Source organism: Symsagittifera roscoffensis, unplaced genomic scaffold (genome assembly GCF_963678635.1).
Source record: "Symsagittifera roscoffensis unplaced genomic scaffold, txSymRosc1.1 SCAFFOLD_47, whole genome shotgun sequence".
NCBI classification, from domain to species: Eukaryota; Metazoa; Xenacoelomorpha; order Acoela; family Convolutidae; genus Symsagittifera; species Symsagittifera roscoffensis.
Genome location: NW_026971562.1, coordinates 254,183 through 281,086, shown reverse-complemented (window position 1 = coordinate 281,086; position 26,904 = coordinate 254,183). Strand labels below are relative to the sequence as shown.

The window sequence follows — 26,904 nt, the reverse complement described above, 5'->3', positions numbered from 1 at the left end:
GTTGATTAGTTGAACCATATGATGATATTAAAATTCAAGTGCCTCCTGGGATGGGTAGGCTTTTTTATAACAATCGTTATATTCTCCACAGAAGGTATTCCGCGGTGAAAAGATTTTAATCCAACAAAAAATATTTCAATTGGAGAATTAAAAATGTAATTTTTTCACTGCAAAGTTTTCTTTTTTAACAAAATTATGACACAATTTTGATTGTTTTATCCTGTTGATTATTCCGTTGGATGTAGTTTAACAATTTAACAAATTAAGCATTTAACAAACCGTCAAAAGGATCGGTTTGAGTCGAGTGCTATCATTGATCGGCTGTGAACCTATTTCTTTGGCTGATAAAGCATCTTTGATGCAACTTTCGAGTTTCTAATAGGTTATTCCGGAGAGTAATCGTTGCGTTTCAATCTTAATTTCTTTTTTATTTGTCCCCATAGATTTTGCAGCTAAGAACAAGTCTTTTGGTATCTGATTTGGTATCCCTTGGAGTGGAACAGAACTTCGCGTCTTCCGACAGTTTTTGATGATTCATTCAATATGCGTCAACCAATCTGCTGGGTCTTCCATTGCTTATTCTTTTTTTTAGTCTTCAGTTATGTTTTTGTAATTTTAGATCGTCGATATCAATTTTTTTCAGGAATTTTTTTACAGGTCTGCTTTTCATTGCGAGTTTGAGTAGTCCAACGTCATACAATGCAGTGCACACGTCACATAAATATTTTTGGAATATCTACACGTTCATTTAATTAATGCTGAAAATGATTTACAGAATAGGTATCACCAGGTAGCTTTATACGGGAAAATGATACACTATTTGGAATAGGTTCCAACTTTTGTAAAAAGGTCCGAAATCGTCATTTGCCGGGCCTACAGCTATAGTTTTTTGTGCGAATTTCCTTTCACAATCACAATTTCCCTTTTGTCGGTCAAAATTGGCCCTCTTGTGACTCTTAAACTCCTCTGCAACTAAGATTGAATCTAAGATTTTTAGAATGCTTTGAGGAAATGAGTTTTTTTTATTCCCGGCTGATTTTGATTTTTTGACAGCTTTCTCAAATAATATCCCCTTGTGATTCTTCTTCTATATGGTTTCATTTTTGTTGATTTGTTACCCACTCACGAAAATTATTTAAAAAAAAAATCTTGCTGATTCACACACACACACAAACACACACACACACACACACACGCGCGCATACAGTCATAGTTAAGCTTACTTTTTCATGTTAAATCTTACACCATTTTTATGTTCTGTTTAGTTGGCTCGAATACTTTAGTATTCAATTTTTAAAGTTTTGATTCATGAAAAAAAAGAGTTTATTGCTACTTTCTCACAAATATCTAATGTATCGCATGAATTTATTTGTGTAACTGCCACTTGATTTCTACGAGTTTCGATAATAAAAAGACACAACCAATTTAAAAAACTGATGGAAAACCAACTTTTAGGACAAGACCTTTTCTTCATAGTTTGTATAATTCATGACGCAGAAGTTTTTCAGCCGTAATTTTGGCCTAAGTCAAAAAACGTTCCCAACAGCTTCAATTTTAGGAGAATTATGTATGAAACATCTTATTTATGTTTCAAAGTAATACAATTGTATTGAGTCACAAGTCTCACATAGGAACTTTAAACGCCATTAACAAAATTGAAAAAATCAACTATTTTATTTTAAGACGGAAAATTTTTTGAATATTTATAGAAATATTTGACAAAAGAGTGAGATCTGATTTTTCAACGGACCATGGTTTTTGGATTGGTCCCTTATGTTCTTTTTCATAGTTAGCAGTTACTTTTCGTTCACAAATATTTAAACATGATCTTTTTTACGGTTTTGGTTGCACAAAGCTTTTTGTCGTATACTGTAGTTTGTATTATACTCATCAGCTTATAAGAGTTTTGTGGTCGCATTTGATTCAGTATTTATGTTTATGTTTTTGTCTTAGCGAAAATTCAGCCATGCTTGTTGTTACGGTTGGATCTCAGAAGTTGTTTTTATTGTTTTTTTCTCATGTAATGTTTTTTGTATTAAACTCGCAGCAAGAACAGAAACTTGTGCGCGCAGTCACAAAAGTCACAATTTTGTATCAGAGTTCTTAGCTCAATTTGTAAGTCGCCAATTAAAAATACTGAAACTATTATTAGAATATTACATATGAGAACCAAAGCCAACAAATTTTCAATTATTGAATGAGAACAATTTTAAACAATTTTTGTGGCCCCACGGAGTAGTCCACGAGTTTTGTACTCTGATGAATTTATATTCGAATTAAACTAAATACGTTTGTAAAACATAATTGGCTTATGGTCATGCTTAGTAGTCGTTAGTTATGCCAACGGTTCATTCTTATACATTCAATTGAGCTAGCTTACTAAAATCAACCGCTCAAAATTTTTATTTTTTTTTTGCTTTGTGAAGTCAAGAAAAATTGAGGTAGAAAATGAGCGAAGCAAAGAATGAAGAACAGCAAACGGCAGAGTTCATCAAAACTTTGAGCGAAGCTCCTACTGATCTCATGATGTTCAGGTAAGTAAGTGTTTTCGAACTTGAATACACGTTTTTGGGAAAATTCATGAAAAAATGTTTGCAAGTACTATCACCGAATGTCGCAAATTTTTTCACAACTGAACCGAATTTTAAAAGTTAATTTGATTCTTCATAGGTTTTTTCGAAATCTGTTGTAGAATCCTTATTTTTTCATCATGACGCTTTGCAATATAACAGTGATGAATGCCAGATCCGAGTAAGGTTGTTTCATTGACAAAATTTTGGGCAAGAAGAAATATTGCGTTACACATAAGTTTTTGACCCAAAACCATATGTTTTTCCAAGTTACTCGATAAACAAGTATTTGGTTTCCATTGTTTTTGATCTGAGCAATGTGAAGCATATGATATTTTGACCGTTGAAATTTGTCTAACGAACCACATAGAGCAAAATAAAGCATATTAAAATTACAAAAATACAAGACTGCTCGTATCAGGGCGAAGTCCTGAATGTTCCGACTGCCTTTTGAGGTTTATGGAGCAGTAATAACCTTATAAAATTAAATGAAATAAAACTATATGACTTTTTTTTTTAAAATTGAATTTTTTAAATGAAAATCATCACCCCACACGCCATATAAATTACGTAAGGTACATTTTGCGCTTTAATACTTTTTCTGCGTTCCAGAAATTTTGAACGATAAAGCAAACTAATCATGTATTCTTACTCATAACTGTATTCAACCTGAAAATTATTTTTTAGCGGTTCGTTACAAAAATTATACAAGGCAGATGACAAGTTTCTCCCAGAAAATGATGCCAAAAAGACATATTTGGATTGCAGAGAAAATATTCGAAAACAGGCACGGAAATATTCAAAATTTGTGTTGCCTATGACCGAACAACTGTTCTTCAAAATTTCCAAAATAATGGATAATTATGCTGACCTCGAATTCGACGAATGGGTGAAAAACTCTGCAGAATTTCAGAAAGAACTATCCGAGACCAAAAAAATGTGCTCCATATTGAAAGAAGTTCACAACGAAATTTCGCAAAATTTGGGTGCAGAGAAAACAGTTATTGATGAAGCAGGTATTCATCAAGAATACGAAAACAGCAGAACACGACTGCTTGCTCAAGTTAACGATGCATACAAAAAATCGAATTCGTTGGCTTTCTGGGAGAAGTTGATTGGGGTCTTCGATATTTTTGATTTTGTCGCTAGGAAGGCAGCTGATTGCAAAATGGTCTACCTGACAACTGTACTACAACTGGCTCTGGAGTACTTCACAGGTTATCTGGCAACGATGCATACATTCATTACATCTTGCCACACAAACGTGTCAAAAATGGTCGACTCTGGCAATGACCTAGAAAGAGCTAGTGAAAGGGAACTTCAGTCAATCCACTTTAAGAAGATGAAGGCCAGGGCTGGTGAGATCAGGCATTTGTGTAATGGCTTCGTGAACACCGCATCACAAAAATTGCGAAACAACCTGTCGAACCTCCCTGGTCATGATGATGACGAAGCATTTTTAAACGATTGGAAGAAAACTATCCAAAATAAATACGGACTCACGCAAACGCAGATAAACACAACACGATAAAAAACAGCAACTTTATGGCCAATAACTCAGTATTAATGCTTAAAATAAATGATTTAAACTAATTTGAAGTTATTCATGAAATTAACTCAATTCAAGAAAAACTAACCTCTGGAACTTATTTTTTAAAATGTGAAAAACGTTAGCGGTTGAATTAAACATAGCAGATTTGCGATTACAATTGAAATGATAGGAGGTAGCAGATTATTCATCACGTTCTTTTTTAAAAAAAAAAACATTAGAGATTTTTTCAAATACCGATAGTTCTGCTCAGTATGGGACAGAATTGCGGTATTGAAATCACGGAAATTTAGTTTGAAAAAACAAACCAATTGCCATTACAACCAAATAGTTAAGAAAACTAAAAATAAGCGGTTGTTGCGAGATCATAAAATTTCAACCGACCTTGTCAGACTTCTACTTCTGTGACTAGATTTAGCATGAAAAAATTTTTGAAGAAATTCAAACAGAAAACTTGCAATTTTTATTAGTTTAAAAGGCAGATATGATAATGAAAGTCAATTTTTTAAAAAAATAATTAAAATAAGTAGAAAAATGAAATTTCAGTTCCGTTGAAATTTTAGTAATATTTGCTAGCAACAGTAGTAGAAGAGTGCAGTGATCAGAGGGGGTGGGGGTTGTTAGTGAACAGCATGATGTAAGAAAGAGAATAGAGCATCCGGTCACTCACTTGGGTTTTAAGATAGGGAATAGAATTCCCAAGTACTAAGATAGGTTACAGGTTTTGTCATGTAATAAGATACGAGGTTTGAGTATCAGGATGGTATTTTTTAAGCGCCCGAGTTTGCCGATCCATCTGTTCCTCATTTAACTTCTACTTCAAGAGAAATAGATCAGGTTTTTTGAAAAAAAAATTAAAAAACTAATTTTATGAACCACTGCTGCGTACAATCATTTTACCGCAAATTTAGAGTTAGTTAATCAATTCTGCATTGAATTAAACCAAACTATAAGTTATTTTTAAGTTCAATGTTTTTTTTTTGTTTTTTCCATCAACCTGAATTTGTCTTTTTGGGTCAAAGTAACTCAACAACTTCTTCAATTGCTCGTATAAAGCGACCGCATGATTCATGGTTCTGAATACCAGTTTGTTGATGACAAATTGATTGCTTTGTCATGTACTATCCTGTGTTTTGCAACAGGCTCATCGCCGCATTCCTCTAGAACTAATTTTTTCAATCATTTGCGGCTAAATTTTATCTTGTTGTCATGACGACAATAGTTTTTGCGACATAAACATAGCATCTCCGTACACCTAAAAAAAAAATTTTTCAAACAACTCAGTCTCTCATTTATCGTATTTTTTTGTGAACGCTACAACATGTTCGCGGAATAAAATTTGTTTTTAAATCTGTTTCAAATGAATCTCTGCTTTCAATTTTCTCTCAATTTTTCTCAGTCATCTTGCTTCTCCGAACGAAATCAATCAAACAAAATTTCTTCAGCGTGAGCTAAAAGCAGCAAATTGGTGTCAAATTCCAATTCTTCGAGTTTATCTTACCACAACAGTTGTAGTAAAGCTCCTGGATTCTCAGCTTTCCACACAGCAGATTGAAAAACACGACATTAAAGGAGAAAATCCAATAATTAATTTTATTTTAAGTTTTTTAATATACAAACTCAATCTCGTACAAACCTTTTTGAACAGTGTTCAAGCGTTTGGAGAGTGCTTCATTTATTGTTTTGTGCATTATCACGTTATTTAAAAATGTGTGATGGTATGTCCTGGTCTATCCAATAGGATGCATTGCCTAAAAGTTTCATAGTTCACCGATAAAGGGTTATCATCTGTTTCCGTTCTAGCATCAACAACTGACTGAGCAAACTTGGTTTACCGGTTTGTACATTTTTCTCCTCGAAAATTTTTCAATTTCGAGGATAAAACTGTACAAACCGGTAAACTTTCGTACACTGTAAACCAATTTCCTTATAGAAGTTGAAAAGAGGAGTAATGATAGATTTATTTTCTAGTTTGAAACTAGATAAAAGCTTTATCTGGGGACGCGCATGAAGATCACCCTCTTTGGCATATTTTTGCCTACTTTCTCCGAAGTCATTTCTGCCAGTATCAGTGTTTTTGAAAATTGGAGGAAAATTAGCAAACTTGTCTTTCAGTTCATCTGAAATAGCTTAGTCACATGATATGGCCCTTACTGAATATGGCCATTAAGGGATCCATCTTTTGTTTTTTTCCCAATAAAAAGTCAGAAGTGAAAAGTTTTTTGTAGGGAGAGTTGGTTCGAATAAGAATCTTAGTTCTTTTGTTCGTTTTGAAATTTTGCTACCACTCACATTGCCACATCTCTTGGATTTCGTTTCCTTTTTTGCAAACAAACTCCCGTGTCAAATCATCCGTATCTGGTCTTACGTTTCCTCCCTCAAAATCTGCATCGCTCAATGAGGGAAGAGTGTGCAGGCAGTGACAGAAGTCGTAATATCATTCCATAACACCAGACACTTTTTTCAATGATCGCAATATCCATCTATGTTGAAACAGTCAGTTTTCTTTTGTTTTCTACTTGTATGGAAACTCTCAATTTTGCAGTTTGGTCTTGTTCGTGGTAAAAAAAACAAGACCATGTTCTCCAAACTGCGAGATTGGTTTTGTCAAACCTTGAATTTAGCATATCACAATCAAATACCCATCTTTTGTCCTGTCAAAAAAATTAATCAATTTTCACCAAATATAAACAATTTTTCTTGCATATTGTCAAAAAATGATTTTTTTGCAATTCGTGAATGAAAAAGAAACACTTTGCATATTTTGTCAAAAAAGAACCAATTCTCACACCTCGTCAGAAAAAAATTAACCGTCTTTCGACTTTTAAAAGGTTTTCGAGTTTTGGTTAGAACATAAATGATTTGATTGTCAATTTTGCCTCACATTCTTTCAATCTCAAAATTTTTTATGCTCTTTTCCAATTCAAACTGTGATGAACAGCACAAGTAAGTTGGTTGAAAGTTTCGCAAGCTGATGTAATAAAATGACATTTGAATGAAATCTGGATTTGTACAGACTGTAAAGATAATCAATAAATTGATATGTGAAACGAAATTTAATCAATCGTTGTCGTTATGATCGAAAAATGATACAATCAGATGTATTAGCAGCTTACTATTACCAAGAGAACAGTGAGAATTGTGAGTAGGACATAATAATTTTGGGTATATCGCGTCTTGTATTACTTTAAATTTCTCATAAAATCACTGGAATCCAAGTTTAAATATATCTAATCTCTTGTTATGATAGATAGGATTTATTTGTTGCGTTGCTTCCACAGGGTTGGAACAACATCTTTTTTGTTTTATCATTGCAAAAAAAACTTTGAACACAATCATTGCGTTTTCCTTTCAAGTCTCTTGAAGTAATTTTAGATATCCATCCAGATGCTGGAACTGTCTTGACTTGAAAGTTCTTGAGTGCTTGCTGCTCGTCAACTCAATTCGCACGTTCTGATAATGCTTAAATTCTTTATCATTTCTTTATCTTAAATTCTTCATTTTGTTTCTCCGTTTACAGAAAAAGACTTCGTATGGAGGTAAATCCTCAGAGTAGAGCGCTTGCACGCACTGTCAAACCACTCATAAGGGAAAATCATTTTGTATCACTTGCTTTATAGGCTTTAAGAAAGGAGTTTAAACATGCTGCTCCAACCAAAAATTTCACGAAATTGAGGAATTTTTTTCTCCAAATTTGAACCATGTGAAATTGTTACTGGGTTGACATATCAAAAACTGGGATGACATATCGGTCTCGATAATCTATCAGAATCAGAGTTGATTACGAAATACATAATCAGTTTTTGGGTTCCTTTTTGTAAAAAAGATCTGGTTCATTGATCAGATTTGATGATATTGTTTTCCAATCCACGGTGTAGTTTGCATAGCTTTCAGTTCGTTTGTTGGAAAACAAATGGACTCAAAGTTAAAAATGGCTAGGTTGTTGAATAATTTGTTATCTTCGGAAACTGAAAGACTGAATTATTCCAATTTTTCAAATAGCGTTTGTTGAAGTCTATAGACAATCTTCGGATAAATGTGTCGCACTCGATCTTTACAATTTAGAACATGTCTGTTAAAAGTGTTAGACAGATCGGACATCAATAAACACTTGAAAAAAACTATCTATATCAGTTGTAAGAATTATATGATTGTTTGACTCTCATGAAAATTATGCAAATACTTGGACTTTAACTCTACCACTTGATCTTCCTCTCGAACAAAAAAATCGTATTTAGAAATAATTCTCTCGAAAAATTGGTAGAATCAGTAAGTACCAAAATTTGAAAAGTTATCAAAAAGGGAAATTTTATTTGTCCAAGACGTTTATAAAAACACATCAAAAATTATCAAAAAGGGAAATTTTAATTTTCCCAGATATTGTTTTACTTGGAGTCTTTTATTTTCTTTCAAAAATGATTTTTTTTTCAAAATATTATAAAATGTATAGATATTTCGTGTTTTGCGTAAAAGAAATCAGAATGATTTTGTTTCAGTTTGTTGTTGCAAGTAACAAGATGGCTTTTTTTTGAAATCAAGCAATCAGAATCCATCAAAATCAGGTTTGGAATAAGATTTCCTGAGATTTGCTTTGAAAAATTCATCATCTTTGAGCTTTTTTCTCAAATTTACATCATAACAGATGAATTGACTATCCAATCAAAAAACAGCTTTGTTTCATTGATTTCTTAGAAATAATTCGTTTAAATCGAAGAAATTAATTGTGGACATTCTACTTTTATTAATATTCTTTCTTTTGTTACTTTTTTTCGTTTAAATTTTTGTTATTTTGTTACTATTTTCGTTTTTTACAGCAAAGAACTTATGTTCATTTATTTTTGAGATTGCTTTTGCAAATATATTTACTTATTTGAAGTTTTAAGGCCTTGAAAGGTTATATATCACCATAAAAAAACATTTTTGTGATTGAAAGCACAAGTGTAAATAGTTCCTAAAATGGAACTTTGTTTCCGATAGGACACAGTTTTGATATGATAATTTCATAAAAGAAAGCTGAAATCTGATTGGACACGAGTAAAAACCAAATAAAGAAGATCAGTTTGGTTTGGTTAAGCTCACACTTTCGAGTTGAAGGTATCCACCACTCTCACTTAAAATCAATTGACAAGATTGACCGAAAAATTGATATGATCACTATTAACAAACTCATAACCATCAAGAAACCGTCCATTTTTAAAAATCCATTTCGCGTTTTGTAGAAAAAATTGAAACACCTTTAGCATTTTGTAGAAAAAAGTTGAAACATTCTTCTCATCCTGTCAAAAAAATGAAGCACTATCTGCAATTTAATGAGAAAGTAAGACCCTTATCGCATTTTCACATTCTGTCCAAAAAAAATGAAACAATTTTCACAAAATTTAAAGATTTTTTTCGCATCCTGGCAAAAAAATGATTTTTTTTTGAAGTTCGTCAATAAAAACGAAAAACATCTTGCCCTTTTCGTCCAAAAAATGAACCACTTTTCACACCTCGTCACAAAAAATTAAACTACTTTTCGATATTTGATAGGTTTTCGACTTTTGTTAAGAACATAAGTCATACGATTGTCATTTTTGCCTCACAATCTTTTCTTCTCAAATTTTGGCTTTTTTTCTGCTCTTTTCCAATTCAAACTGGGATGAAATGCACGATCAATTTGTTTGAAAACTTCAACAGCTGATGTAATAACAATCGATTGAAATCTGGATTTGTACAGAGTGTGAAGACAATCAATATTTTGATATGTGAAATGAAATTTGATCAATCATTGTCAATATGATCGAAAGATGATACAATCAGATGTGTTAGGAACTTACTTTTATCAAGAGAACAGTGAGAATTGTGAGTAAAGACACGATACTCATGGGTATATTGTGTCTTGTAATACTACAAAATTTTCATAAATATCACTGGAAACGGCAATAATCAGGTTTGGAGTAAAATTCCATGAGATTTGCTTCGAAAAACGCAAAAAATTTTAGCTATTTTCTCAATATCACATCAACATCAGAGAACTTGACTATCCAATCAAAAAACAGCACAATTACCAACAAAAAGTTCGATTAACTGGAAAAAGTAATTTGAGGAAGTTCTACCTATGTTAACTTCATTTCTTTTGTTAGTTTCTTTCTTAATTATTTCCGTTCTTTTGTTAATATTTCTCATTTTTAACAGGAAACAACTTATGTTCATTTGTTTGTGCGATTGCTTTTGTGTTTACATTTACTTAATTGGAAGATTTAATGCCTTAAAAGGGGTCATCTTGGTGGATATTCCACTGTAAAAAAAAGATTTTTTTTTTTTGTGATTGGAAACACAAGGTGTGAGCAGTATCTAAAATGTATCTTATTTCCGCTTGGACACCACTTTTATATAACATTTCCATAAAAGGGAGGTAATATCTGATTGGACGCAATTACAAAGCAAATATTCAGTACTTTTTTTGCTATCTTTTACTCAACTTATCACTCAAAATGATGTTTTCTGTGCAAAACAGCACTCTTATGTAGTCTGTAGAGTTTCGCTTGATCAAGTACAAAATCAAACGCGAGAAACGGAATGTCTTTAGCCCAAATGGATATACCAATCCAGTCTGACACATAGTGGAAGTGATGAATAGCGATTTGAACGATCACAGATCTTTTGCAAAAACTTTCACAGATAAATATTTTGGGTCAAGCCAATTGATGAAGGAAGTTGATGAGCATGTGAGAAAAATTTATCCCGAGATTCCTTACTATGGTGATGTGGCTCAACCAGTCAACAATTTTCTCTATCCTTGGTGGAAGGAGATGGAATCAGCCGAAAACTCGATCACAATAGATAAAAATGAAGGCTTCTCATAAAAAACGACTCCTCAAAACACCCCTCCACAACAACCACCATCGATGGAACCTCGATCAGCTCTGCGTTTTGTATAGAACTTCCAAAACTTTTCTGCTTTTTGTCAGCTCTTTGATTAATTTTGTTTGTAAATCATTGTTTTTTGAATTTTACTTCGTTCTTTTTAATTTTTAAAATTTTTTCTTAGTCTTTTTTTAGCTAAGATTTGAGAAGAGAAGTTCGCGGTAAACCATTTCAAATGGTTGAAAAAAGCAATTCGAATACAATCTAAATTAACTAAAATTAACACAATTTAAGAAACTCGATCAAAATTTGCACACATATGAAAAAACACAAGAAATTTTCTTTTCAAGGGAAAATAAACGATGATTTTTTTGCATCTTGTCAGAAAAGATGAAACATTTTTCAAATCGTGTCCGAAAAAAAAACATTTTTTTCGCTTTTTGTTGAAAAAATTGAAATACTTCTAGCATCTTATAAGGAAAGTTGAAGTTTTTCAACATGTTGTCAAAAAAAAGAAGCACTATTTGTGTTTTGTCGAAAAAAGTGAAACACTTTTCACATCTTGTCAAAAATATTGAAACATGTTTCACATCCTGTCCACAAAATTTAAACGCTTATCGCATTTTGTCAAAAAAAAGTAAAACATTTTTCAAAAACTTGTCAAAAAGTTTGTAAGTTTTGGTCGAAATTGAAACGTATTTCATCTGTTGTCGTTCAAAAACTAAAGCATTTTTTGCCTTTTGTCAATGAAAGTAAAATAATTATCACATCTTGTCAACAAAAAATGAAACTTTTTTTCCCAAAATGAAACCTATTTTTCGCATCTTGTCAAAAAATGAAATTTTCCTTTTGCATTTTTTAGATAAAAGTGAAATATTTTGCATGTTTTGTCGAAAAAAGACGGAACAACTTTTACTTTATGAATTTTTTTTTTAATTCTTAAAAATTATTGAAACATTTTTTGCAGCTTCTTGAAAATCAAAAAAAAAAACGAGTTACAACTTGTCCGAATATTTGATGAAAATTTTGCAAATTCTTCGAGAAACGGTGACTTTTTTTTCTCTTCCTCTAAAACGTTTGGTAGCTTTGTAACCATCTAAAAGAAAACAGAGAAACTATCAAATTTTTAAAATTTTATCATTGAAAAAATAACATTTTACGATCAGCAAAATAAACATGTCAAAAAAGAGCAGCTATTTGGAATAATAATTTTGGACTTAGAATTGTGGACTTATAAAGCAGCACTAACACTAACACAACTCAAAGTTTCGAACCAAAACTTTTTTACAGTTCTGTTTCTTTTAATTATTAATTAAATGATTCATATTAGTAGTAGAAGCGTAAATTGATCAGAGGATGGTTGCAAACCCCGAAGTTTCAGGACAGGGAATAGAGCATCCGATCTTTAAGCTATGTATTAGGATATGGAATAGATTTCCTATGTAATAAGATAGAGAAAATGTTTACGAATACTTTTAGATAGGAAATAGTAAGGTATCATGTGATGGTTTGTTTCAGAAATTTTTTTGGCGCCCGAGATTTTTGGTGCTCGATTTTGCCGATACACACGTTTCTTAGCTAACTCCTACGTTTTGTGATATGTAGGGGCTAAAAAACTTCTTGAATTTAAAGTTTCAGATGGTAAGTTTTGTTAAAAATTGAGTTTCAATTTACAGTATGGGACCAGAAACTAATATATCACGGAGTAATTAGTTTTCAAAAAAATCTATTGAAAACTTATTTCATCTTTTTTTCTCTCTGGTTATCTAGGTAAACATTTTAAGATGGGATCATCTTTGACAGGTTAACAATTCGGCTCCACGGGATATCAGGTGAATTTTGACAGCTCCCCATGAATGATTACTTTTATATCCGACTCAATCTTTTTTTCCCCAGTTTATCTGGCGAAGGCTAGACAGCTCCCTTGTACTTAATAATCTTATGACTTATTTTATCCGTTTTCATTTAACTATCGCACGATACTATGACAGATGACTTTTAGGATTTCCCCATGGAGTTAATGAAGCGTTAAATATTCTTTGAGAGATAATCTTTTTCAATCTTCAGAAAAAATTAAAAACATCGTTGAGTTTTCATATAAACTAGCAAATATTTATGCGAAAGAGTTTAAGTTTCGACCAATAAGATGTTTTTGCCAGTTCTTATTCCAACATGTTTATTTAATCTGTCATTAATTTTGCTACAATTTTTTTCATTCCTCTTTATCACCTTGTGCTAAAATCTGCATGATCAGGTTTGGAGTAAATTTCCTGAGATTTGCTTCGAAAAAAGCATCAAGTTTTACCTATTTACTCAATATTATATCAAAATCAGAGAACTTGACTATCCAATCAAAAAACAGCACAATTACCAACAAAAAAATCAGTTAACTGGAAAAAGTAATTTGAGGAAGTTCTACCTATGTTAAATTTCTTTCTTTTGTTAGTTTCTTTCTTAGTTATTTCCGTTCTTTTCTTAAAATTTTCTCATTTTTTAACAGGAAGCAACTTGTTTTCATTTATTTTTGCGATTGCTTTTGTGTTTAGATTTAGCTAATTGGAAGATTTAATGCCTTAAAAGGGTCATCTTAGTGGAGATACCACTGTAAAAAGAACTTTTTTGTGATTGCAAACACAAGGTGTAAGCAGTATCTAAAATATATCTTGTTTCCTCTTGGACAAGACTTTTCCATAAAAGGGAGGTAATATCTGACTAGACACGACTAGAAGCCAAATGAAGAAAATCGGTTCGGATTGGTTAAACCCACACGTTCGAGTTGAAAACACCCATCCCTCTTACCTATTACCATTTTTTTTTATTTTAACTACCGTCAACTATTCCCTCTTTCAGCTCTTAATCAGTCATAGTTCTTGTTTTTACTCGGTATTTTTTACTCACTTTATCAAAAATGATGTTTTCTGTGCAAAACAGCTACCTTATGTAGTCTGTAGAGTTTCGCTAGATCAAGTACAAATTCAAACGCGAGAAACGGAAAGTTTTCAGCCCAATTGGAAATCCCAATCAAGTCTGGCACATGGTGGAAGTGATGAATAGCGATTTCAACGATCATCATTTATGCAAAAACCTTTCACAGATAAATATTTTTGGTCAAGCCATATGATGGAAGAAGTTGATGAGCATGTGAGAAAGATTTATCCCGAGATTCCTAACTCTGGTTATGTGGCTCAATCAGTCAACATATTTCTGTATCCTTGCAAGAAGGAGAAGGAATCAGCTGAAAACTCGATCACATTAGATAAAAATGACGCCTCAAAACATACCTCCACAACAAACACCATCGATGGAACCTCGATCAGCTCTGCGTTTTGTATAGAACTTTCAGAGCTTTTCTGCTGTTCGCCAGCTCTTTGATTAATTTTGTTTCTAAGAAAATAATTTTTTGAATTTTACTCCGTCAAAAATATTGAAACATGTTTCAAATCTTGTCCAAAAAATTGAAACGTATATCGCATTTTGTCAATAGAAGTAAAACAATTTTCAAAAACTTGTCATATAACTCGCAAGTTTTGGTCAAAATTGAAACGTATTTTATCTCTTGTCGTTTAAAAATTAAATCGCTTTTGCAATTTGTCAATGAAAGTAAAATAATTTTAACATAAACCTGAAACTTATTTTTTGAATCTTGTCAAAAAATGAAATTTTTTTTTTGCATTTTTAAAATAAAAGTAAACATTATGCAGATTTTGTCGAAAAAAACGGAACATTTCACTTTTTGAATTTTTTTTTCAAATTCTTAAAAAATGTTGAAACATTTTTTACAGCTTCTTGAAAATCAGAAAAAAAAGAGTTACATCTTGTCTGAACATTTGATGAAAGTTTTACAAATTCTTCGAAAAACGGTGACATTTTTTTTCTGGTCCTCTAAAACTTTTGGTAACTTTGTAAGCATCTGAAAGAAAACAGAGAAAATATGAAATGGTTTTTATTTTATCCTTGAACACGACTTTAAGGCAAAGAAAGAAAGTCAGTTCGGATTGGTTTAAGCCACACGTTCGAGTTGAAGATACCCATCACTCTTACCTAAATCCATTTTTTTTTCAATTTAACTACCGTCAACTATTATCTCTCTCAGCTCTAAATCAGTCTTAATACTTTTTTTTACTCGGTATCTTTTATTCAACTTCAAAGTGACGTTTTCTGTGCAAAACTGCAATCTTATGTAGTCTGTAAATTTTACCCTGAACAAGTACAAATTCAAACGAGAGAATCGTATATGGAGCTCTGTGGTCGTAAAATCATTTTATTAAATCCTTTACTGCAACTTCTTAAAAAAATTACAACGTTTTTTGAATCTTCTTGAAAATCAGAAGAAAGAATTACATCTGGTTCAATTATTTGTTAATTTTGTAACTACCTGTAAGGAAAATGAAAAATTACCAAATTTGTGATTCGTTGGGGCAATCTCTTTTTACAATTTACTTGCTGATACTTTTTTTTATCTTAAAAAAATTTTTTTTCTTAAGAAATTGAAAAAAAATTGGATGGTAATTTTCAGATGGTAAGTTTTATTAAAAATTTAGTTTCGATTTAGAGTATGAGATCGCAAACTAATACGTCACAGAACCATTTTTTTTAAAAAAAAGTGTATTAACAATTTATTTTTATCCTACTTATATTCCCTCAGGATATCTGAGGATATATGACAAGGAGTGATCATCTTTGACAAGTTAAATATTCCGCTCCAAATTCTATTCCGCTCCAATGAAAATCTCGGTGCCCTAAAGTTTTGGCGCTCTATTTTGCCAATACTTGCGTTTCATAGCTAACTTTGCGTTTTGAGATATGTAGGGGCAAATTTTTCCAACATTTTATTTGCGAATGGATGGTTCTTTTCAGATGGTAATTTCTGTTATAAATTAAGTTCCGATTTAGAGTATGGGATGAAAATTTAATATAACACAGATCTTTTTTTTCAGAGAAGTCTATTAAAAACTTATTTCATTTTTTTTGAATCCCTCAGGTTATCTGAGGATAAATGACAAGGAGAGATTATCTTTGAAAAAATAATTATTCCTCTCCACATTTGTTCCGCTCCAAAAACTTTCTCAGCGCCCGAAATTTTGACTATCAGGCTGATGACTACCATTTGTTAATCTGGGCTATAGAGTATCCGGTACTCACTCTATGTTATAACATACGGAATAGGTTTCCCAATGTATTAAGATAGGGAATAGGTTTCCCAGTCTATTAAGTTAGCAGGCTTCAGATGGTAAATTTCAGATGGTAGGTTTTTTCATCGCCCGAGTTTCCCATGTATCAGGATAGCGTAAAGAGTTCCCTATAAATAAGAAATTCATTATAGGGAATAAGGGAATTCATTAAGATAAGGAATAAGTTGAACGAATGACATATTTGGATTGCAGAGAAAATATTCGAAAACAGGCACTGAAATATTCAAAATTTGTGTTGCCTAAGACCGAACAACTGTTCTTCAAAATTTCCAAAAATAATGGATAATTATGCTGACCTCGAATTCGACGAATGGGTGAAAAACTCTGCAGGATTTCAGAAAGAACTATCCGAGACCAAAAAATTGTGCTCCATATTGAAAGAAGTTCACAACGAAATTTCGCAAAGTTTAGATGCAGAGAAAACAGTTATTGATGAAGCAGGTATTCATCAAGAATACGAAAACAGCAGAACACGACTGATTGATCAAGCTAACGATGCATACAAATCGTTGGCTTTCTGGGAGAAGTTGATTGGGGTCTTCGATAGTTTTGATTTTGTCGCTAGGAAGGCAGCTGATTGCAAAATGGTCTACCTGACAACTGTACTACAACTGGCTCTGGACTACTTCACAGGTTATCTGGCAAGGATGCATACATTCATTACATCTTGCCACACAAACGTGTCAAAAATGGTCGACTCTGGCAATGACCTAGAAAGAGCTAGTGAAAGGAAACTTCAGTCAATCCACTTTAAAAAGATGAAGGCCAGGGCTGGTGAGATCAGGCATTTGTGAACACCGCATCACAAAAGTTGCGAAACAACCTGTCGAACCTACCTCGTCATGATGATGACGAAGCATTTTTAAACGGTTGGAAGAAAACTATCCAAAATAAATACGGACTCACGCAAACGCAGATAGACACAACACGATAAAAACAGCAACTTTATGGCCAATAACTCAGTATTGCTGCTTAAAATAAGTGATTTAAACTAATTTGAAGTTATTCATGAAAATAACTCAATTCAAGAAAAACTAACCTCTGGAACTTATTTTTTAAAATGTGAAAAACGTTAGTGGTTGAATTAAACAAAGCAGATTTGCGATTACAATTGAAATGATAGGAGGTAGCAGATTATTCATCACGTTCTTTTTTTAAAAAAAAAAATTAGAGATTTTTTCAAATACCGATAGTTCTGCTCAGTATGGGACAGAATTGCGGTATTGAAATCACGGAAATTTAGTTTGAAAAAACAAACCAATTGCCATTACAACCGAATAGTTAAGAAAACTAAAAATCAGCTGTTGTTGCGAGATCATAAGATTTCAACCGACCTTGTCAGACTTCTACTTCTGTGACTAGATTTAGCATGAAAAAATTTTTATAACTTTTTATAACTTGCAATTTTTATTAGTTTAAAAGGCAGATATGATAATGAAAGTCAATTTTTTAAAAAAATAATTAAAATTAGTAGAAAAATGAAATTTCAGTTCCGTTGAAATTTAAGTAATATTTGCTAGCAACAATAGTAGAAGAGTGAAGTGATCAGAGGGGTTGGGGGTTGTTAGTGAACAGCATGATGTAAGAAAGAGAATAGAGCATCCGGTCAGTCACTTGGGTTTTAAGATAGGGAATAGAATTCCCAAGTACTAAGATAGGTTACAGGTTTTGTCATGTAATAAGATACGAGGTTTGAGTATTAGGATGGTATTTTTTAAGCGCCCGAATTTGCCGATCCATCTGTTCCTCATTTAACTTCTACTTCAAGAGAAATAGATCAGGTTTTTGAAAAAAAAAATTAAAAAAACTTATTTTATGAACCACTGCTGCGTACAATCATTTTACCGCAAATTTAGAGTTAGTTAATCAATTCTGCATTGAATTAAACCAAACTATAAGTTATTTTTAAGTTCACTGTTTTTTTTTGTTTTTTCCATCAACCTGAATTTGTCTTTTTGGGTCAAAGTAACTCAACACGTTCTTCAATTGCTCGTATAAAGCGACCGCATGATTCATGGTTCTGAATACCAGTTTGTTGATGACAAATTGATTGCTTTGTCATGTACTATCTTGTGTTTCGCTACAGGTTCATCGCCGCATTGCTCTAGAACTATTTTTTTCAATCATTTGCGGCAAAATTTTATCTTGTTGTCATGACGACAATAGTTTTTGCGACATAAACATAGCATCTCCGTACACCTAAAAAAAAATTTTTTCAAACAACTCAGTCTCTCATTTATCGTATTTTTTTGTGAACGCTACAACATGTTCGCGGAATAAAGTTTGTTTTTAAATCTGTTTCAAATGAATCTCTGCTTTCTCTAAATTTTTCTCAGTCATCTTGCTTCTCCGAACGAAATCAATCAAACAAAATTTCTTCAGCGTGAGCTAAAAGCAGGAAATTGGTGTCAAATTCCAATTCTTTGAGTTTATCTTACCACAACAGTTGTAGTAAAGCTCCTGGATTCTCAGCTTTCCACTCAGCAGATTGAAAAACACGACAATAAAGGAAAAAATCCAATAATTATTTTTATGTTAAGTTTTTTAATATACTAACTCAATCTCGTATAAATCTTTTTGAACAGTGTTCAAGCGTTTGGAGAAGGCTTCATTAATTTTTTTGTGCATTATCACGTTATTTAAAAATGTGTGATGGTATGTCCTGATCTATCCAATATTTGGTAGCCGTAGGATGCATTGCCTAAAAGTTTCATAGTTCCCAGATAAAGGGTTATCATCTCTTTCCGTTCTACCATCAACAACTGACTGAGCAAACTTGGTTTACCGGTTTGTACAGTTTTCTCCTCGAAAATTTTTCAATTTCGAGGATAAAACTGTACAAACCGGTAAACTTTCGTACACTGTAAACCAATTTCCTTATAGAAGTTGAAAAGAGGAGTAATGATAGATTTATTTTCTAGTTTGAAACTAGATAAAAGCTTTATCTGGGGACGCGCATGAAGATCACCCTCTTTGGCATATTTTTGCCTACTTTCTCCGTAGTCATTTCTGCCAATATCAGTGTTTTTGAAAATTGGAGGAAAATTAGCAAACTTGTCTTTCAGTTCATCTGAAATAGCTTAGTCACATGATATGGCCCTTACTGAATATGGCCATTAAGGGATCCATTTTTTGTTTTGTCCCAATAAAAAGTCAGAAGTGAAAGGTTTTTTGTAGGGAGAGTTGGTTCGAATAAGAATCTTAGTTCTTTTGTTCGTTTTCAAATTTTGCTACCACTCACATTCCCACATCTCTTGGATTTCGTTTCCTTTTTTGCAAACAAACTCCCGTGTTAAATCATCCGTATCTGGTCTTACGTTTCCTCCCTCAAAATCTGCATCGCTCAATGAGGGAAGAGTGTGCAGGCAGTGACAGAAGTAATATCATTCCATAACACCAGACACTTTTTTCAATGATCGCAATATCCATCTATGTTGAAACAGTCAGTTTTCTTTTGATTTCTACTTGTATGGAAACTCTCAATCTGCAGTTTGGTCTTGTTCGTGGTAAAAAAAACAAGACCATGTTCTCCAAACTGCGAGATTGGTTTTGTCAAACCTTGAATTTAGCATATCACAATCAAATACCCATCTTTTGTCCTGTCAAAAAAATAAATGAATGTTCACAAAATTTAAACAATTTTCTTGCATATTGTCAAAAAATAACTTTTTTTTGAAATTCTTGAATGAAAAAGAAACACTTTGCATATTTTGTCAAGAAAGAACCAATTCTCACACCTCAGAAAAAAATTAACCGTTTTTTGACATTTAAAAGGTTTTCGAGTTTTGGTTAGAACATGAGTGATTTGATTGTCAATTTTGCCTCACATTCTTTTAATCTCAAAATTTTTTATTCTCTTTTCCAATTCAAACTGTGATGAACAGCACAATTAAGTTGGTTGAAAGTTTCGCAAGCTGATGTAATAAAATGACATTTGAATGAAATCTGGATTTGTACAGACTGTAAAGATAATCAATAAATTGGTATGTGAAATGAAATTTAATCAATCGTTGTCGTTATGATCGAAAGATGATACAATCAGATGTATTAGCAGCTTACTATTACCAAGAGAACAGTGAGAATTGTGAGTAGGACATAATAATTTTGGGTATATCGCGTCTTGTATTACTTTAAGTTTCTCATAAAAATCACTGGAATCCAAGTTTAAATATATCTAATCTCTTGTTATGATAGATAGGATTTATTTGTTGCGTTGCTTCCAGGGTTGGAACAACATCTTTTTTGTTTTACCATTGCAAAAAAAATTTGAACACAATCATTGCGTTTTCCTTTCAAGTCTCTTGAGGTAATTGTAGATATCCATGCAGATGCTGGAACTGTCTTGACTTGAAAGTTCTTGAGTGCTTGCTGCACGTCAACTCAATTCGTACGTTCTGATAATGCTTAAATTCTTTATCATTTCTTTATCTTAAATTCTTCATTTTGTTTCTCCGTTTACTGAAAATGACTTCGTATGGAGGTAAATCCTCAGAGTAGAGCTTGCACGCACTGTCAAACCACTCATAAGGGAAAATAATTTTGTATCACTTGCTTTATAGGCTTTAAGAAAGGAGTTTAAACATGCTGCCCCAACCAAAAACTTCACGAAATTGAGAATTTTTTTGTGTCCAAACTTGAACCATGTGAAATTGTTACTGGGTTGACATGTCAAAACTGGGATGACATATCGGTCTCGATAATCTATCAGAATCAGAGTTGATTACGAAATACATAATCAGTTTTTGGGTTCCTTTTTGTAAAAAAGATCTGGTTCATTGATCAGATTTGATGATATTGTTTTCCAATCCACGGTGTAGTTTGCATAGCTTTCAATTCGTTTGTTGGAAAACATATCGACTCAAAGTCAAAAATGGCTAGGTTGTTGAATAATTTGTTATCTTCGGAAACTGAAAGACTGAATTCTTCCAACTTTTCAAATAGCGTTTGTTGAAGTCTATAGATAATCTTTGGATAAATGTGTCGCACTCGATCTTTACAATTTAGAACATGTCTGTTAAAAGTGTTAGACAGATCGGACATCAAAAAAAACTTGAAAAAAACTATCTAAATCAGTTGTAACAATTATATGATTGTTTGACTCTCTTGAAAATTATGCTAATACTTGGACTTTAACTCTACCACTTGATCTTCCTCTCGAACAAAAAAATCGTATATACAAATACTTCTATCGAAAAATTGGTAGATTCAGTAAGTACCAAAATTTGAAAAGTTATCAAAAAGGGAAATTTTATTTGTCCAAGACGTTTATAAAAACACATCAAAGTGGAATTTCTAATTGTCCCAGATATTGTTTTACTTGGAGTCTTTTACTTTCTTTCAAAAATATTTTTTTTTTTCAAAAAATTATAAAATGTATAGATATTTCGTGTTTTGCGTAAAGGAAATCGGAATGATTTTGTTTCAGTTTGTTGTTGCAAGTAACAAGATGGCTTTTTTTTCGAAATCAAGCAATCAGAATCCATCATAATCAGGTTTGGAATAAGATTTCCTGAGATTTGCTTTGAAAAATTCATCATCTTTGAGCTTTTTTCTCAAACTTACATCATAACATCATATCACTATTAACAAATTCGTAACTATCAAAAAAACCGTCCATTTAAAAAAAAAACCCTCTTCGCCTTTTGTAGAAAAAATTGAAACACCTTTAGCATCTTGTAGAAAAAATTGAAAAATTTTTCTCATCCTGTCAAAAAAATGAAGCACTATCTGCAATTTAATGAGAAAGTAAAACCTTTATCGCATTTTCACATCCTGTCAAAAAAAATGAAACAATATTAACAAAATTTAAAGACTTTTTTTCGCATCATGGCGAAAAAAAATGTTTTTTTTTTTGAAGTTCGTCAATAAAAATGAAACATTTTTCCCTTTTCTTCAAAAAAATTGAACCAATTTTCACACCTCGTCAGAAAAAAACAAACTACTTTTCGATGTTTGATAGGTTTTCGACTTTTGTTAAGAACATAAATCATACGATTGTCATTTTTGCCTCACAATCTTTTCTTCTCAAATTTTGGCTTTTCTTCTGCTCTTTTCCAATTCAAACTGTGATGAAATGCACGATCATTTTGTTTGAAAACTTGACCAGCTGATGTAATAACAATTGATTGAAATATGGACTTGTACAGAGTGTAAAGACAATCAATATTTTGATATGTGAATTGAAATTTGATCAATCATTGTCAATATGATCGAAAGATGATACAATCAGATGTGTTAGGAACTTACTTTTATCAAGAGAACAGTGAGAACTGTGAGTAGAGACACAATACTCATGGGTATATTGTGTCTTGTATTACTATAAAATTTTCATAAATATCACTGGAAACGGCAATAATCAGGTTTGGAGTAAAATTCCATAAGATTTGCTTCGAAAAATGAAAAAAATTTTAGCTATTTTCTCAATATTACATCAACATCAGAGAACTTGACTATCCAATCAAAAAACAGCACAATTACCTACAAAAGTTCGATTAACTGGAAAAAGTAATTTGAGGAAGTTCTACCTATGTTAATTTTCTTTCTTTTGTTAGTTTCTTTCTTAATTATTTCCGTACTTTTGTTAAAATTTCTCATTTTTTAACAGGAAACAACTTATGTTCATTTGTTTGTGCGATTGTTTTTGTGTTTACATTCACTTAATTGGAAGATTTAATGCCCTAAAAGAGGTCATCTTGGTGGATATTCCACTGTAAAAAAAAGATTTTTTTTTTGTGATTGGAAACACAAGGTGTGAGCAGTATCTAAAAAGTACCTTATTTCCGCTTGGACACCACTTTTATATAACAGTTCCATAAAAGGGAGGTAATATCTGATTGGACACAATTACAAAGCAAATATTCAGTACTTTTTTTGCTATCTTATACTCAACTTATCACTCAAAAAGATGTTTTCTGTGCAAAACAGCACTCTTATGTAGTCTGTAGAGTTTCGCTTGATCAAGTACAAATTCAAACGCGAGAAACGGAATGTCTTTAGCCCAAATGGATATCCCAATCAAGTCTGGCACATGGTGGAAGTGATGAATAGCGATTTCAATGATCATCATCTCATGCAAAAAACTTTCACAGATAAATATTTTTGGTCAAGCCAATTGATGAAGGAAGTTGATGAGCATGTGAGAAAAATTTATCCCGAGATTCCTTACTCTGGTGATGTGGCTCAACCAGTCAACAATTTTCTCTATCCTTGGCGGAAGGAGATGGAATCAGCCGAAAACTCGATCACAATAGATAAAAATGAAGGCTTCTCAGAAAAAACGACTCCTCAAAACTACCCTCCACAACAACCACCATCGATGGAACCTCGATCAGCTCTGCGTTTTGTATAAACTTTTCTGCTGTTTGTCAGCTCTTTGGTTAATTTTGTTTGTAAATCATTGTTTTTTGAATTTTACTTTGTTCTTTTATTTTTTAAAAATTTCTTCCAAGTCTTTTTTTAGCTAAGATTTGAGAAGAGAAGTTCGCGGTAAACCGTTCCAAATGGTTGAAAAAAGCAATTCGATTACAATCTAAATTAACTTAAATTAACACAATTTAAGAAACTCGATCAAAATTTGCACACATAAAAAAAAACAAGAAATTTTCTTTTCAAGGGAAAATAAACGATGATTTTTTGCATCTTGTCAGAAAAGATGAAACATTTTTCACATCTTGTCCAAAAAAAAAAACATTTTTTCGCGTTTTGTTGAAAAAATTGAAATACTTCTAGCATCTTATAAGGAAAGTTGAAGTTTTTCATCATGTTGTCAAAAAAATGAAGCACTATTTGTGTTTTGTCGAAAAAAGTGAAACACTTTTCACATCTTGTCAAAATATTGAAACATGTTTCACATCCTGTCCACAAAATTTAAACGCTTATCGCATTTTGTCAAAAAAAAGTAAAACATTTTTCAAAAACATGTCAAAAAATTTGTAAGTTTTGGTCGAAATTGAAACGTATTTCATCTGTTGTCGTTGAAAAATTAAAGCGTTTTTTGCATTTTTTCAATGAAAGTAAAATAATTATCACATCTTGTCAAAAAAATGAAACTTTTTTCCCAAAATGAAACCTATTTTTCGCATTTTGTCAAAAAATGAAATTTTCCTTTTGCATTTTTTAGATAAAAGTGAAACATTTTGCATATTTTGTCGAAAAAAGACGGAACAACTTTTACTTTATGATTTTTTTTTAATTCTTAAAAATTATTGAAACATTTTTTGCAGCTTCTTGAAAATCAGAAAAAAACGAGTTACAACTTTTCCGAATATTTGATGAAAATTTTGCAAATTCTTCGAGAAACGGTGACTTTTTTTCTCTTCCTCTGAAACGTTTGGCAACTTTGTAACCATCTAAAAGAAAACAGAGAAACTATCAATTTTTTTAAAATTTTATCATTGAAAAAACAACACGATCAGCAAAATAAAGATATCAAAAAAGAGCAGCTATTTGGAATAATAGTTTTCGCATAGAATGTGGACTTATACAGCAGCACTAACACTAACACAACTCAAAATTTGGAACCAAAACACTATTTACAGTTCTGTTTCCTTTAATGGTTAATTGAACGACTCATATTAGTACTAGAAGCATGAACTTGTTAGAGGATGGTTGCAAACCACGATGTTTCGAGACAGGGAATAGAGCATCCGGTCTTCAAGCTATGTATTAAGATAGGGAATAAATTTCTTATGTTTTAGTGTATGGAACAGGTTTACTGATATTTTAAGATAGGGAATGGAAAGCTTTCAGTGTGATGGTATAATTCAAAATTATACTTCTCACAAAAGTTCTGTTTCATGTTATCTTTCCTTCTATGGTTATTTGAGTGACTCATATTAGTAGTACAAGAGTGAGCTGATTTGGGGGGGGGGTTGGATGTTAGTTGCAGACACCCATGTGCAGACATCCATGTTTCCTAGAACATCCGATCTGCAAGCTATGTAATCAGATATGGAATAGATTTCCTATATGATAAAGTAGAGAGTATGTTTACGAACTTTTTTAGATAGGATATAATAAAGTATCAGTAAGATGTTTTGTTTCAGAAATTTTTTTTGCGCCCGAAATTTTTGGTGCTCGATTTTGCCAATACACACGTTTCTTAGCTAACTCCTACGTTTTGTGATATGTAGGGGACTAAAAATTTTCTTGGATTTAAAATTTGAGATGGTAAGTTTTTATAGAAATTGAGTTTCAATTTACAGTATGGGACCACAAATTAAAATATAACAGAGTAATTAATTTTCAAAAAATCTATTGAATACTTATTTCATCTCTTTTTCCCTCTGGTTATCTGGGGAAAAATTTTAAGAAGGGATTATCTTTGACAGGTTAATTATTCGGCTCCACGGGATATCAGGGGAATTTTGACGGCTCCTCACGGATGATTACTTTTATATCCGACTCAATCTTTTATTCCCCGGTTTATCTGGCGAAGGCATGACAGCTCCTTTGTACTTAATAATCTTATGACTTCTTTTATCCATTTTCATTTAACTATCGTGCGATAATATGACAGATGAATTTTAGGATTTCCCCAGGGAGTTAATAAGGCGTGAAATGCTTTTTTGAGAGATAATCATTTTCAACTTTCGTAAAAATTTAAATATATCCATCCAAAAATGCGTTGAGTTTTCATTAAATTTAGGATATATTTATGCGAAAGTGTTTAAGTTTCGACCAATCAGATGTTTTTGCCAGTTCTCATTCTTACTTCAACATGTTTATTTAATCTGTCATAATTTTTGCTACAATTTTTTTTCAGTCCTCTTTATCAGTATGTGCTAAGACCTGCATGATCAGGTTTAGAGTAAAATTCCCTGAGGTTTGCTTCGAAAAAAGCATCAAATTTTAGCTATTTTCTCAATATTATATCAAAATTAGAGAACATGACTATCCAATCAAAAAACAGCACAATTACCGACAAAAAAGTCAATTAACTAGAAAAAGTAATTTGAGGAAGTTCTACCTATGTTAACTTTTTTCTTTTGTTAGTTTCTTTCCTAATTGTTTCCGTTTTTTTGTTGAAATTTCTCATTTTTTAACAGGAAACAACTTATGTTCATTTATTTTTGCGACTGCTTTTGTGTTTAGATTTAAATAATTGGAATATTCAATGCCTTAAAAGTATCATATTAAGGGATAGACCACTGTAAAAAAGAACACTTTTTGTGATTGGAAACACAAGGTGTAAGAAGTATCTAAAATGTACCTTTTTTCCGCTTGGATACGACTTTTCCATAAAAGGGAGGTTATATCTGATTGGACACGACCAGAAACCAAGTAAAGAAAATGGGTTCGAATTGGTTAAACCCACACGTTCGAGTTGAAGATACCCATCCCTCTTACCTACAACCATTTTCTTTTTAATTTAACTACCGTCAACTATTATCTCTCTCTCAGCTCTTAAACAGTCGTAGTTCTTGTTTTTACTCGGTAACTTTTACTCACTTTATCACTCAAAATCTTTTACTCACTTTATCACGCAACACAGCAACTTTATGTAGTCTGTAGAGTTTCGCTCGATAAAGTACAAATTCAAACGCAAGAAACGGAATGTTTTTAGCCCAAATGGATATCCCAATCAAGTCTGGCCCATGGTGGAAGTGATGCATAGCGATTTCAATTATCATCATTTTATGCAAAAACCTTTCACAGATAAATATTTTTGGTCAAACCATTTGATGGAGGAAGTTGATGAGCATGTGTGAAAAATTTATCCCGAGATTCTTAACTCTGGGTATGTGGC

The 26,904-nt window shown here is 32.1% G+C and overlaps 1 protein-coding gene across 1 annotated transcript; it reads left to right on the top strand.

Moving 5' to 3' along the window:
* Window positions 1–2,061: 2,061 nt before the first annotated feature.
* On the top strand, window positions 2,062–4,189 carry LOC134856506 (uncharacterized). Its single transcript, XM_063872775.1, has 2 exons — window positions 2,062–2,534; window positions 3,258–4,189. Exons 1-2 carry the CDS (start codon window positions 2,449–2,451, stop codon window positions 4,099–4,101), a joined length of 930 nt encoding a protein of 309 aa, XP_063728845.1. The 5' UTR covers window positions 2,062–2,448; the 3' UTR covers window positions 4,102–4,189.
* The last annotated feature ends 22,715 nt before the right edge of the window (window positions 4,190–26,904 follow it).